At 41.2% G+C, this 15108-nt stretch overlaps 1 protein-coding gene across 1 annotated transcript in view; it reads right to left on the bottom strand.

Annotated features, from left to right (window-relative positions):
• LOC123501254 (ecto-NOX disulfide-thiol exchanger 2-like) overlaps positions 1–15108 on the bottom strand; it is a 29890-nt gene that overhangs the window by 10064 nt on the left and 4718 nt on the right. Inside the window, 12 exon segments of the mRNA XM_045249992.1 lie at positions 1551–1763; positions 4497–4645; positions 5730–5814; positions 6427–6552; positions 9120–9167; positions 9170–9320; positions 9863–9903; positions 9906–10118; positions 10332–10477; positions 10792–10975; positions 11669–11830; positions 12167–12370. Of these exon segments, the coding sequence (XP_045105927.1) occupies positions 1551–1763; positions 4497–4645; positions 5730–5814; positions 6427–6552; positions 9120–9167; positions 9170–9320; positions 9863–9903; positions 9906–10118; positions 10332–10477; positions 10792–10975; positions 11669–11830; positions 12167–12370 (1722 nt within the window).

Below are 15108 nucleotides of genomic sequence, written 5' to 3'. Positions count from 1 at the left end.
CATAAGGGATGAAGGATTGTAGGGAAGGGGCCAGGGACTTATAATAGGGAAGCAGGTGGTAATAGTAGTGGTCGTGGTGGGGAAAGGGGATACTTACGGACTCAGAAGGCTCCCTGCACGAAAGCTGGAAAAAGCTTGCTTAAAATTAATGACAAGAGGCAGTACTGTACAGCAAACAAGTGATTATACAAGGAGGGTTGGTCAGGCCCGGCCCTCTCAAGCGTCCAAGATGATGATGATGATGATGATGACACTGGTGGTGGTGGTGGTGGTGATGAGGACACTGATATGAATAGACAAACTCACCATCTAGACATGCTCGGAACTGTTCATCTTCAGTCACAATAGTCCTGCTTTGTTCCCATGCCTTCCTTTCCTCCTCTCTCTCTCTCATTGGCTTTCTCAATCAATCATTTCCAGAGGCGAGCATTTCCTTTGCATATTAAAACAAGTCTCTCTCTCTCTCTCTCTCTCTCCCATTATCTTCCTCAATCAATCACTTCCAGAGACAACCATTTCCTGTGCAAGTTAAATCAAATCTCACTTTCTATCTGTGTTTTCATTTCCCTCTCTCCAAAACAACAATCCTTAGCCTGTTTCCACTGCTGCTTCTCTTGATGGTCTTCCTTTCTTCCTATAAGTCTCCCTTCATTGGTGGGGGTGACACAATGAGCTATGGAAGGAGTCTGGCAATGATGATGATGACGACGATAATGGATACAGGAAAATAAACAAATGAAACAAATATAAGACCATAAAAATAATAATCTAGGAAGTATCATGCAGAGAAAGTACTACTATAATAGGTGCAACATGGAAGTATGAGCTATGGATATGAGAAAGTAGGTGCAAATGTTGGAGAAAAGGTAAGGAGGATTTAGCTCAAGATTAATAGTGAGACAGTAGAAAAATCCAACAAAACAAGAGGAAAACAAATAAGAGTGCATGGAAAACAGATCAGGATAATGTACTAAAATACTGTACACAGTACATGGCAGAGGTTAAACACAAGGGAAGGAAAGGGGAAAGAGGATAAAATAGAGGTAAAAACAAGAAAAGAAAAGAAAAAGAATATATATATATATATATATATATATATATATATATATATATATATATATATATATATATATATATAAAAAAATAAAAATAAATAATGAAATAATGAAATAATGATAAATGAAAAGCAAAATAAAATGTGAAAACCCTTTAACTCAAATCAGACAGTGGAAACAGCAGTAGCATTGAATAAAAAGAAATAAACAAAAAACTACAAAAAACTAACCACACAAAAAAAAATAAATAAATAGATATAAATAAAAATAAATAAACAACAGATGATGCCAACCATAACCACCAGCCATCACAACAACAAACAACCATCATCACCACCAATGAATAAATACCCCACCACCAACAAACTGAACTGAACCAACCAATCAAGACCAACCACCAAGCCACCTAGCAAAGGAACAAACCAAAACAGGAACAGGTAGGTAAGGGTGAGCATGTGACGAGGAGAGGACAGAGGTGACGGGAGAGACACTTACACTGCATTACGACCCCCTGCATCCTGGCGCGTGTCTGTTCCCTAAACTTGGCCAGCTCCTCCTCGTACTGGCCCTTCTCTGTCATGAGGCGCCGCACGTGTGAGTTGGTGGACTGGATCATGCTGTAGAAGGTCCCAGCATTGCGTTTGCTGCAGTCCCCACGCTCCAGCCAGGTAATGAGGATCTGAGCGGCCTTGGAGAAGCTGTCGTCCGCTGTGTAAGTGTAGAGCAAGTTAGGTGTGTGTGTGTGTGTGATTTTTATTCAACCTTCCATATATTCATGTAGTTTTTCATGTGATATTCTATAAGAGCAACCAAGATAGATACCCCTATCTTATGTAAAATTCTGTAAAGTATGGAAGGAAACATTACAGATTCAGTTGGTAATTAGTTTGCAAAGTTTGATATTTTATTCTCAGTAAGTACACTTGTTCCTCATTTTTCTGTATTAAATAGTGCAGAAGCTAGTCTGGATAATTAAAGAAATCTGGATTTTACAAACGTTCGTATATATATATATATATATATATATATATATATATATATATATATATATATATATATATATATATATATATATACATAATGCAAATAAATGGAATAACTATCCTGAAAAGATAAAAGGCAACAAAACTTTAGTTTTGCTTACCTTAACAATATATACAATGTATTTACACTATTTACAGGACCAAGAAACTTGTTATTTGGAGTTCATGGCCTCACTATCAGAAGTAAAGCCCTCAAAGTCACCACAGCTACCAGATTCGGGGCTGTCTGGGGCTAGGGGCACAGGACAGCGAACTGGAGAGAAGAAGCTGGGGACTTTTGCTTGCATGCTACCTTGGTGCTGCTCCTTGATAATTAATTCCCTTAGCATCCTGAGAGACCCATAGTGTGAGCTGGCTTCTGGAATGGTGCTGTATGTTGTATAGTCCAGCAGAGCATCTACATAAGTTCTCAGAGTAGATAAGTTAACTTTCCTAACCGGCTCCTCTTCCTCATCTTCACTGCTCTTCTCCTTTTCACGATCAGTAATAGAAGCCACAATATCGTCCTCAGTCATCACCTGGTAACCTGGGTCACCTTCTTGTTCTTCCAGCCAATCTCGGACATCATCAACACTAGGACCTGTCTCTCCACCACGCTGCAGCAATCTGTGAATGTCCTCAGCCTCAAACCCTTCTAAGTTTGCTTCAGTAACTTTACCCTGCAAGAGTCTTTTCCAACAGTTGGCTACTGTTGACACCTTCATTGCATCCCAGCTGTATGCTAAATTGTAGAGAGCGGGACGGATACTGTAAGCCTTGATGTTGGCCAGTATTCTTGACCCTCTTGTGTCCTCATCTTCACTGTCTTCTTGCTGGGCGAATAACACCTCATCAAGATATCGTGTGATGTAACGCCTTTTCAGAGGTGTAATTATGCCCTGTTCCATCGGCTTCATTGCTGTCGTTTTAGGAGGCATAAACATAACACGAATGCGACCATCATCACTAACAAGAACATTTTCACTAGGATGGGCTGGGGCAATATCCAAAATAAGGAGTGCTTTTACATCCTCTGGTGCAATTTTCAAACTCTGAATCTGATACTCACGCACAGCTGGCACAAAATATTTTTTGAACCACTCAAGGAATATGGTAGAAGTAAACCATGCCTTTACTGAGGTGAAGTAGTGCACTGGTAAATCATTATCTACGTCAGGTAGAACTCGAGGTAAGTTAGATTTACCCACGACAGCAAGCTTGAGACGATGGGTACCACTAGCATTGGCACAGACAAGTACTGAGAGACGCTCCCTCATCAATTTTATACCCCTTGCAGTTTCTAAGCCATTCCTCATCTGACTATTCTTAGGCATTGAACGCCAAAAGAAACCTGTCTCATCACCATTGTACACTTGGGAGTAGCTTAACTCTTCCTCTTGAATTAATTCATCCAGTTCAATCCGAAAAGGTTCCATGGTGGCTGTGTCGCTAGCTTCACTCTGCACTGTTTCATTAGAAAGACCGTGCCTATTGCGGAATCGCCACAGCCACCCATCGCTCCCCGTGAAATTTGCTATTTCCATTTTCCGTGCCAGCTTCTTAGCTATTGCAAGGATTTCTATGCCACGAACATTCATCCCCACCGACCGCTGCTGCAAATACCACTTCATAACCGCAGCATCTAATGCAGCATCTTTTCCAGTCCTGACATGTTTTCTCGGTGCAACTTTATTACCTTTGCTCGCCGATGCACCCACACAGAACTTGGCAGAATATTCTAACAGCTTTTTCTTAGACTTCCTAATGTCCGACACAGTTTGCTTGGCCACACCATACTCCTCACAGAGAGTCGCAACTCTAGCTCCTTTCTCTATTTTTGCTATTAATTCCAGCTTTTGAGTCACAGTTAGGTTCACTCGCTTACGTTTAACAGACTCGGGAGGCATAATTAAGAGCTTTAAGATATCTATCAGTACTGAAAAATGCACAAAATCGTTCACAGATAACGGACAAAACACGACCTTCCCAAGTGTGGGCCGGACTGTTGTTTACATGCACGGTGCACCTCGCCTCGGCCTGCCCTGCCGCGCCGCCGCCATCTATCGCACATTTCTGGCAGTAGGTGAGGCACGCGCGCGCCTTGTTTAAATTAATTTGCCTGCCGTCCAGACTAAAATTATTCGCCAGGCATTGTCCGGATAAACCGAAACGCGGATTAACGACACCCAAATAAACGAGATATGTATATATAATGACACGAATTTTGTTAGGCCGAAAAAAATTACAATGGCCTAACTCGATTGTTTGGGAACTGGCATCTCAGTGGGCCTTTTGTTCTGTCGTTTTAGTTGTCTTTGGCTAGTTCACATAAAGAAAGAACGAAGAAAAAAACAAAAACAATTCCCTACATGGTATAAAAAAAATAAAAATAAAAATAAACAGGCAGCTTGCATCTCACCTTTCAGCTGGTCTGCTATGAGGGTCGCCTCGTGTTCAGAGTAGTGCACCACCGGCGGGGGGGAGGGGGGCCTCAGCCTCTCTGCTTCGATGCGCTCACGGTGCCGCTGCTCCCTCTGCAACTGTCTTTGTCTGCACTCCCACTCATACCTGTGTTGTGGTGAGAGAGGTGGACGGTGGTGGTAGTGGTGGTGGTGGTGGTGGTGGTGGTGGTGATAGTAGTAGTAGTAGTAGTAGTAGTAGTAGTAGTAGTAGTAGTAGTAGTGATGATGATGATGATGATGATGATGATGATGATGATGATGATGATGATGATGATGATGATGATGATGATGGTGGTGGTGGTAGTGGTAGCAGCAGCAGTCATAGTAGTAGTAGTAGTAGACTATTCTCAATCTCTAATTTGTCTTTGTCTCTACTATCATGCTTATATTTGTGTTGTGGTGAGATAGTGACCATTAGTAAATATTAGTATGCTTAGTAGTCTGTGCTCTCTGAAACTATCTTTCTACTCTCCTACTTATACATGTTGTAGAGAGAGGTAAGCATTAGTAAAACATTATCAATTTGTGGTCTCTCTAATTTCCTTCTCCACTTCCACTTATACCTGTCACAAGAGAAGAAACATAAAAGAACATTAGTACCAGCCTGTGTTCTCTCTCAATAACTGCCTCTCCATTCCCATTAATAGCTAATGATGAGAAAAGCCAACATTAGTAAGCTCACCTTTCTACCTTCCTCTGTTCCCACCCTCAAGTGGAGAAGGCAACAGATGAACTATAAATGAGATAAAGTACCTTCATTTCATCACATGTTTCCTCTCATCATCATAACCCATTCCCTTAACTTCTTTGTTTGATAAAAAGAGAGGAAAGCTGGCTAAAGGTAACAAAAATTATTAAACAAAAATGCCCACTTAGATGCCAGTCTACAAGCAGGTCCAAGAAAGTTAGCCAAAAGAATGGTACAGTGGATCCGTGCGTGCTTTGGGGTCCGAGGGGTCTCCAAGCGCACGGGTTCGAATCCTGTCTACAGTCTGAGTGTAGGTTGGGCTTCCTCACCCGGGGCAATGGTTTCCTAGCGGGTGGGCTTTGAAATAGGAGGTACCCTTAATAAGTATCCCCTTTAGCCCATAAATTCCTGTGAAAAGCCCACATGGTATAAAAGAAAAAAAAATGTCTGAAGCTTTATGCCTTATACAGACACTCTCATGCACATCTCATTCTCTACTCACTGGTCATCCCTGGCCTGGGCATAATCAACATGGAGTCTCCCTGTGTTCGCTGCCTCTGTGCTGTTGTTGATCCTCATGCGGTAACCTGGGGAGAGAGAGGGAGAGAGAGAGAGAGAGAGAGAGAGAGAGAGAGAGAGAGAGAGAGAGAGAGAGAGAGAGAGAGAGAGAGAGAGAGAGAGAGAGAGAGAGAGAGAGAGAGAGAGAGAGAGAGAGTATAAGTACATGGATGGAAAGAATATAGATCTGTAGTCAAGCTCACATGTTAATACACATACATTCAAATGGAAGGGGAAAAAAAAAAAAAAAAAAAAAAAAAAAACCTCCCTAAACAAATTACAAACATTGATTTAAAAAGTGAATGAATGAATAAAAAAGATGGAGGGAAGTTATAAAAATGCGAGAAAAATACACATTCACCAAAAAAAAAAAAAAGAAAGAAAAGAAGAAAAAGCAAAAAATAAATTCATGACTAAGAAGAAAAATTAGAAGAAGGGAAGATAGAAAAAAAGAAAAAAAATGCAAAACTCTCATCCCTTCTCTTTCCCATTAAAAAGAAATAAGTAAAAGAAAAATAATGGAAAAAAATAGAAAAGAAAGAAAGATTGATGAAGAAGAAAAAAAGGGATGGAGTTGCAATGAAAAAAAAAATAAATAAAAATGAAAATAATAATAATAAAAAACCGCACCACCAACTCACCAGACAGAAAGATGGCGTTGTCCACAAACTCTTCCAGCTCATAGCGTATGTGGCAGAAGTTTTTCTTGCTGAGTCTAATGGTGGTGATCTCGCCGCACCGCTCAAACACATCCCGTACAATCTCCTCTGCAACATAGTGCTTCAATTCACGCATCCTTCCTTTGCTGCACAAACACGTTGCAACTTAACTGTATTCTTCTGCCTGACTGTATGTGAGTGTGTGTATGTGTGATTGCCTGAACCTCTTCCAGAAACAGACACAAGAGCACTTTCTCAGCCACTTGTTGAGTAAGTGAATGGTTGGCACTTCACTCACATGTACACAAGTTTCATTGACAGTGATGCATGTGTATGTGGGTGTTTGTTGAGTATGAGCGTGTGTGTGAGGAGTACTTCAGCCACAGCTCTGATGGTGACTGAATGTAAGAGAGACAGAGTAGAAAGGGAGGTAGCAAAGAGGCTATGCACACCAAATGGCAGGGAAAGTCTGTTTGTTTGGCCTTGACAGGAAGTGAGGAGGCAAACAGAGAGGTGTGAAAGAGAACAGTAAATAGAGTACAGTAAAAACCGCTTGGCAACAAAGACAAAGCTAAGTGAGATAAATTTCACCAATAAAAACTATAACAAATGATATACTGATGAAAATAGAGATAAAAGTGGGTGGAGTTTAAAATTGGTAGAGAGAGAGAGGTGAAGAGGATAAAAGAGAGGTTAAATGGGGGAAAGGAAGTAAGGGTGGGGCCAGAGTTATAGGGTGTTGGGGGGGAAGGATGTTAACAGGACGAGTAGAATGTTGCACACAAGAGAAAGGAAGAGGTGTTGCAATAAACTGACCTCAAAACACTGGGCCTTATCACTAACCCTATCATTGTTCCTGCCCTTGTGTTGTGGAAAGTATACACACACCTAACAAATTTAAGGGTTACCAGTGACACCTCTTTCAACTAATTTCTAAAGGGCACTAAATAGTTAAATATTCCCTTCTCTATAGTGCACATCCACCATTCTCACAGTGCCCTTCTCCTTTACTGCCATATTCCTCTGCTCATACAAACACCTTGCTTCCTCAGACACTCTGCAACACATTGTCAGCTGTGTATCAACTTTAACTTGTAGTCACACCTGGAAGTCTGACAGAGTTTACCCTGAGTCCCACATTGTTGTATTGCAATCCATATTCATGGTTTCAAGTTAAGTATATATTAGCATGCAGGATATAATTTTTGTGTTTAATCTCCTTGACACATTCACATTCCTTCCTTTCACACTGGCTAGGCACCTCCACGCAGGAATTCAGCATAAAGTGCATCATTGTAAAATTTGACAATTCTTCTTACAGAAAAGCTAAGTAGTGTACACAGCCAGGAAATGCATTACACAACCTGACACACAATGGTCCTTGGTTTTCTTTTTAATAACTTGAAAGTTTAATTCTTAAAATTCTGCTGCAAAAAATTAAATTAACAATAATTCTGTGGTGCTTAGTGTTCAATTTATTTACAAATGGTCTGATCATTGTGGAAACTAGAGAAAGACACACAGATCTAGTGCCCTAGCAACACATTACAGCTGACTCACCCTTCACTATTTTCTTGATGATCTATCTCTCCATACTCAACAAGTACTCCAGTGGATCACACCTCTTTTATTTTCCATTCTCCATGCAAGTGATGGCTAATATCTTCAAGTTTGAGAAGTGGAGAAGGTACAACACCAAGGAGTGCACTACTTGTCAGTGGTGCCATGCCACACTGTCTAGCTGTCTGGAAGTGTCTTGGGGCTCCTCTCTCCCTAGATATCTTTCCTTCAATTTTCAGTTCACTTACAAGGAAGCACACCATCCTTTGTGGCTCATTTATCTTTTATGTCCCTCTCTACTGTACTTAATCTGTTCTAAATATCATATCTTCCTTAAAGGAAACTTCAATAGATGGTTATATCCCAACATGCTGAATACCGATCCCATGACTGTTACAAATAAAACATAAAAATAAAAAAAAATCCATCTGTCTTATATCCTGTCATCCATCTCACTCCCCTCATTTCAGCTCCCCAGAGTACCAATGGTGCACCCCACATGAAGGGTGGGCTGGTGTGTTACTTAAGAAGCAACAGGTGTGATGGCTTTATCTTTTCTACAACTTTCCCCCACAGTAAAACAAAAAGCACAGAAACAGTGTATCAGTCAGACTCTAATTACTGGACACACAAAAAACTGAATTGATGCAATGGGCAGACTGAGTGAGGTATTTCATTAAGTTTTCAAAATGCACGAAGAGAACAAAACATCAGTCAAAAAAGACAACCCATTGTGAGACACATCCTGGAATCATGGGAAATGACAATGATCATAATGACCAACAGAGCACTAAACACACACACACACACACACACACACACACACACACACACACACACATGACCTGGTATCACTGATTGAAGATGGAGATAGATGGACAAGAGGACACTCTAAGAAGATCAGGAAAAGTCAAATGTCTGAGAAACATTAAAAGTTTAGTTTTCCACATAGGACAGTGGATATGTGGAACAGCTTGAATGAGATTGTAACAGCAGAAAGTGTACACAAATTTAAGGAAAATCTGGATAAAATTAGATATGGAGACAAGTCACTATGAGCCTCACTCACACCCTGTAATATACAACTAGGTAAATACACACACACATACACTCACCAGTCACATTCTCTGGCAGTCCCCCAACAAATATGGTGCGGCAGCCAGGGGTCGCTCCCGGGTGGTGGGGGGTGGAGCCAGGCGGTTGGGTGGCACCAGCACGCAGGTCTTGCAGTGTAGTGGGTTCTTCATGGGCACCGTCAGGCCCTCAGGGGACATCATCCACCCAAACATGCCCCAGGTGATACGGAAGTCCCCACTCTGAGGGGAGGAAGTTTAGGGCCGGTGGTCACAATCATTAGTATCTTTGTATTTGTCTTCCACACTACACTGACTGAATACTCTTCTTTCAGTTTATCAAATTCCACACATTATTTACTAAGGATCAACTACCATCTACGGTCTCATCCCATCCATGGAGGCACAGTGTCTTGGAAGACTGTCATGACACACACTGGCCTAATAAAGATGGTACACTGTACCACCATGTAAAGCACCACTGTAATCATCTCACACCGTTCATATACTGTACCTACATGTGTACAAATGACTATGTATTAGCAAGTATTTTATGAAGTAAAGAAGAGATTATTAATAATTTAAAATACATTCTTAAAATTCATATTATATATATATATATATATATATATATATATATATATATATATATATATATATATATATATATATAAAACAAAAGCATAACTGATGAGAAAACAATACTGCTGTACACAAATCAGTGACAGCTTGCCAAAAGTCACTGTTCTGACACCTCTGCCATCTACAACTGACTCAGCCACAACCTGTCCTGCGTAACTCACCATTGGCGGCCCCTCAGTAGGGGACCCATGGGCCCCATTGGCCCCATGGGTCCCATAGGGCCCATAGGTCCTCCCATGGGTCCCATTGGTCCTCCCATTGGTCCCATAGGTCCTAAGGGCCCCATTGGTCCTCCAGCTGGACCCCACATAGGTCCCCAAGGGCCTGGACCAGGACCCATTGGTCCAAAACCAGAGCCAGCCTGGCTGGTGGCCTCCAGTGGCTGCACCGCCGTGTTGCCTGTCACCAACACAGGGCATTGTGTCACCACAATGGCAAAAGCCAATAACATTCATAATAATACATTCTATCCCTCTCTATTATTACACTGTTATATTGTTATTATATTGCATTATCACACAATCATCATATTATACTAAATCAGTGCATACAATTCCAGACACACACACACACACACACACTCATAACACTACAGAAGTGTGGGTAGCTCACCATTCCCTGCAGGCAGGCTGTCCTCGCTGGTCCGTCCACTGCTTCCGCCCCCACTGCTGTCCTTCCTGGGACGGTCGCGGCGGCGATCACGGTCACGGTCTCGGTCTGGCCGGTCCCTGTCTCGGTCCCTGTCTCTGTCTGAGTCCCTGGTGGAGAAGAGAGGAGGAGAAAGAGGAGGTCACTAACAATCTCAACAAGAAAATGAAATCATCATGTTGTTCTGGTTCCACATAAACAAATTAGTCCTTTCCTTTCTTCTTATGAGTACTGTATGTGATTTTCCTCATGGAACACCCTATACTATAACTGGAATTTCACAAATCATTCACAACTCTTAATTTATTTGTTATTTGTTCTGATTTATGTATCATTAAAGAAACTGGAAAAAAACAAGAACACCTTGACACCACCACCACCACCACCACCACCACCACTGCCATCTTGCCCCCACACAACTCACCTGTCTCTGTCTCTCTCCCGATCTCTGTCTCGATCCCTGTCTCTGCCTCGGGATCTCTCTCTGTCCCTGTCCCGCTCCCTTCCATGGTCCCGATCCCTGTCTCGGTCCCTGTCCCGGTCCCGGTCTCTCCTCTCCTCCACCAGGATGGTCTCCGGGACGCTGGACTCCACCATGTCTCCATTGTCTGAGGTGAAAGGTGAACAGAGAAGGACACAAGAAATATTAGATGTTTTGAGTAAAGTCTTTGCAACAGCACCAATTATCATCCAACTTGGCCTTGATAGTTATGAAGTTTTTGGTTGTATCACATTCTTGTTTACAAAGTTTTATGTATCAACCATCCTCTGTGGAAAACAATTCTTTTTATATCTCTTCTACAGGTTTTCTTTTTTTGTTTCCTTCCATGGTCTGGCGCCCCTTACATCCAACGTGACAGTATCATTTCCATCTAGGTTTTCCAATCCTTCCCTTACTCTATACATACTGCAATGAGGTCTACACTCTCCTTTCTTTATTTACTGTCAGATGGTTTAGTTTTTCTAATCTCCCTCTAATTTTGGGCAAATCGTTGTTGTAATTATTTCTCTCTGTATACTGTATAAGAAATATTCTTTCAGTTCATTGGAACAGTGCATAGATAATACTTTTTTTTATCAAACCATCATTTCACTTTCAACAAAATTTAAAAAGTAGAAAACATACTTTACTAATTGACACACAGAGTGAAGGAGGAAATACTACAGACACAATACTAAGTAAGGAATAATAACAAAGAAGATTCTACAATATAACAACAAATGAAAGAACAATACTAGAAGAGAAGAAATTTAGGAGAACATCAATTCTCTCTCTTCTCTGTCTCCCACGCAACACTCACTGGAAGACACTGGCATGGGGGGCTTGTTCTTGTTGGTGTTGAACTCAAGCGGGGCGTCATTGGTCGCTGGGTTCACTGCCAGCTGCATTGGCCCCATCATTGCTGGGGCAAGACCGGGGCCCATCCCAGGAGCCATGCCCATCGGTCCTGGCCCCATCATCCCTGTGTGGTGAGGGGAAGAGCTGTGAGTTGGTACATAAGGGGATTGGGAGGATGAGAGAGGGAAGGTGACTAGGAGGAAGGAAATGGTTATGGGAAGATGCTACAGAGAGAGAGAGAGAGAGAGAGAGAGAGAGAGAGAGAGAGAGAGAGAGAGAGAGAGAGAGAGAGAGAGAGAGAGAGAGAGAGAGAGAGAGAGAGAGAGAGAGAGAGAGAGGAATTATCAAGTGAATTAATAGTATCACAGTCTGTCAACAAAATTTTAAAGGAGAAAAAATTACTTAATTCAACAACTTGAGAGAAGAAAAAACATTAATCTTGAGCTCCCTGGACACTCACCTCCACTAGGATAGTCTGCCGGCATGACTGGGCCTCCTGGGGGTGGTGGAGGTGGTCCCGGAGGCCCTGCTGGTCCTGGGGGTGGGGGAGGAGCCATCATCCCACCCATGTTAGGAGGTCCTTGGCTTGTGGTGGGTGCAGGGTTAGCCATGGTGGTGCACGGGGGAGGCCCAGGGGGCATTGGGGGCATGGGAGGAGGGCCATCTAGAGAGAAAAAGGGAATATTAATCTACATATAATTTTAATCAATATGAGAGAGAGAGAGAGAGAGAGAGAGAGAAAGAAGTTTTAACCTATGCATCGTCATCTACATATCACCTTAACATGAGAAGGAAGGACTATTAATTAACTTGTGCATCATCTTAATACAAGAGAAAATGAAGAAATATAAACCAATGCATCATTTTAATCTGTGAGAGAAGGAAGGAGTATTAACCTATGCTTCATCGACTACACATAACCTTAATCAATAAGAGAGAAAAGAAGTATTATCCTTTTTTTATGTAGGGAAGAGCAGCAGCCAAGGGCAAAGAAAAAAAATAAATAAAAAATACAAATTGAAATTAAAATAAAAAACAGCCCACTTGAGTGCTGGCTCTCTAAAAAGTGGAATAGCATCATCCAAAATTAGGGAGCAAATGCCTCGATACTTCCCTCTTAAAAGAAGACAAGTCATAGGAATTCGGAAATACAGATATACAACCTATGCATCACCTTAATACAAAAGAGAAGGAAGAAATATGAACTAATACATAACTCTCATCACTATGACTGAGAAGCAAGAAGTGTTAACCTATGCATCATCCAAATCAATATGCAAGAGGAAGCAACACTAATCTATGCACCAAATCAACCCATAGCAGAGAAAAGAAGGAAACATCAACCTGCACATCAATCAATAAGGTTCTTCCCGCCACACTAGTCATGTGAACTGTGCATAAGGTGTCCACAACTGTATGCCTTAAGTCTCTGCAAGTCAAATTTCCCACACGAATATCCACACACAGACACAGAATCTCTACCCTGATGATGAAGTTTAAGAATGTGAAGTTCTGCTGGAAACTTTAATATGCAAATTATTCAGTGTGGAATCTTTAATGGCTGAGTTTACATGGAGCTTTTGATTTCTGCCCTATTGTTGCCGCTCTTACATGAAAAATAAAGATAAAAAATAAAAATATGCCAGTACCACCAATTCAGAAATCCACAGAGATGAATGGAAGGGAAAAATGAAGTGATAATCTTGACCTTGTCCTTCGCCAGTATCCATCTTGTATAAAAAAAATAGATAAAGAATATAAACAACAAACAGGCAGCACCAATTCAGAAACACAGAGAGAGGACAACTCCCAGTGGGCCATGAATGAAATAATCCTAATCTTTACCTTGGCTAATACCTCTTAAATCAATAAATACATAGAAGATAAAAACAAACCACCAATTCAGAAACACAAAAAAGAGGATCACTCCCTGTGGGTTTTGAATGAATGGGAAAGATGAAGTGATAACTCTTAATCTTTATCTCTGACCAGTACTCCTCTTACATGAAAAAATATATAAATAAATAGAAATTACAAACAAACCACTAATTCAGAAACACATGGAGAAGACTGCTCCCTGTGGATTTTGAATGAACAGGAAAGATAAAGTCACAATCTCAATCTTTTCCTTGACCAATACTTCTCTTATATGAAAAATACATTAAAAAAAAAAAAAAAAAAAAAAAAAAAAATATTCAGAAACACATAGAGGACTGCTCCCTGTGTGCCATGAACGGAATTAATCTTTTCCTTGGCCAGTAGTTCCCTTATATGAAACCATCCAAAACATAAATAGATGAAATAAATAAATAAATAAATGAATAAAATATATACTATTCAGAAACACAGAGAGAACTGTTCCTTGTATGCCATGAATGGAGTGATGACTTAATAGTGATAACCTAACCCAGGCTCAGCAGTCACCTTTAGCACCAACCAGGAGAGGGGGTGGGGGAACATCAGCGAAGAACTGAGGCCTCTCATACGCCAGCTCAGCCACGTCTCTCAAAATGTGACGCATACGCAGGCGGACACGATAGCCAATGGTCTGAGTGCCGGCCGAGATGAACGGCAAGGAACGGAATAGTGGATCGAGCTCGTTATCAAGCTCGGTGGCGAGATTTGAAGTGGAGGCAGTGGAGGAGGAAGCCATGATGTTTGCCTTTGGTTAGGTTAGGTTAAGTTTAGTTTAGGTTAGGTGAGGTTAAGTTTAGGTTAAGTTAGGTTAAATTTGGTTGGTTTTATCTGGGGCAGATTTAGTTTTATTGTACTTTATTTAACTAGGTTATGTTTGGGTTGGGTTAGGTTGGGTTGGGTTAGGGTTAAGTTAGGTTTGATTAGGTTTTGTTAGGGGTTAGGTTAGTTTCCTTTAGGTTTGATAAAAAAAAAATTGGGTTGGTTAGGTTTTAAGTTAGGTTAGATTAATTTTTTTTTTTGGGGGGAAATTCAGTTTGGTTTGGTTAGATTAGATGTGGTGTTATGTGGTTAGATTAAGTGCAAAATTTGTGGTGGTAGTTGTGTGTGTGTGTGTGTGTGTGTGTGTGTGTGTGTGTGTGTGTGTGTGTGTGTGTGTGTGTGTGTGTGTGTGTGTGTGTGTGAGAGAATGAAGTGACCAGAGGGTGTCGAGGTGAGGGAAGGAATTTCAAGTTGGGTGGTTGCGTTAAGCTGGTGGATGATTTATGGGGTCAGGGGAGAGCAGAGGGAGTGGCCAGAATGGTGAGTATGGGACAGGATGTTCTTTGTTGAAATCACATACACTAGGTTTATGGGTCAAGGTCACTGGGTTTTTTTCCCCTAAGTCCAGTATAGCTTTTCCAGTCCTTTCTCTTTCATGTAGCAATTCAGTTTATTCCTTTACTCAAATACAGAGTCATTGTATATCTGCTTCAGTTTCTTGCAATT

The sequence above is a fragment of the Portunus trituberculatus genome, chromosome 9 (assembly GCF_017591435.1).
Source record: "Portunus trituberculatus isolate SZX2019 chromosome 9, ASM1759143v1, whole genome shotgun sequence".
Classification (NCBI taxonomy): Eukaryota; Metazoa; Arthropoda; class Malacostraca; order Decapoda; family Portunidae; genus Portunus; species Portunus trituberculatus.
This window is presented reverse-complemented; position numbering and strand designations above follow the sequence as displayed.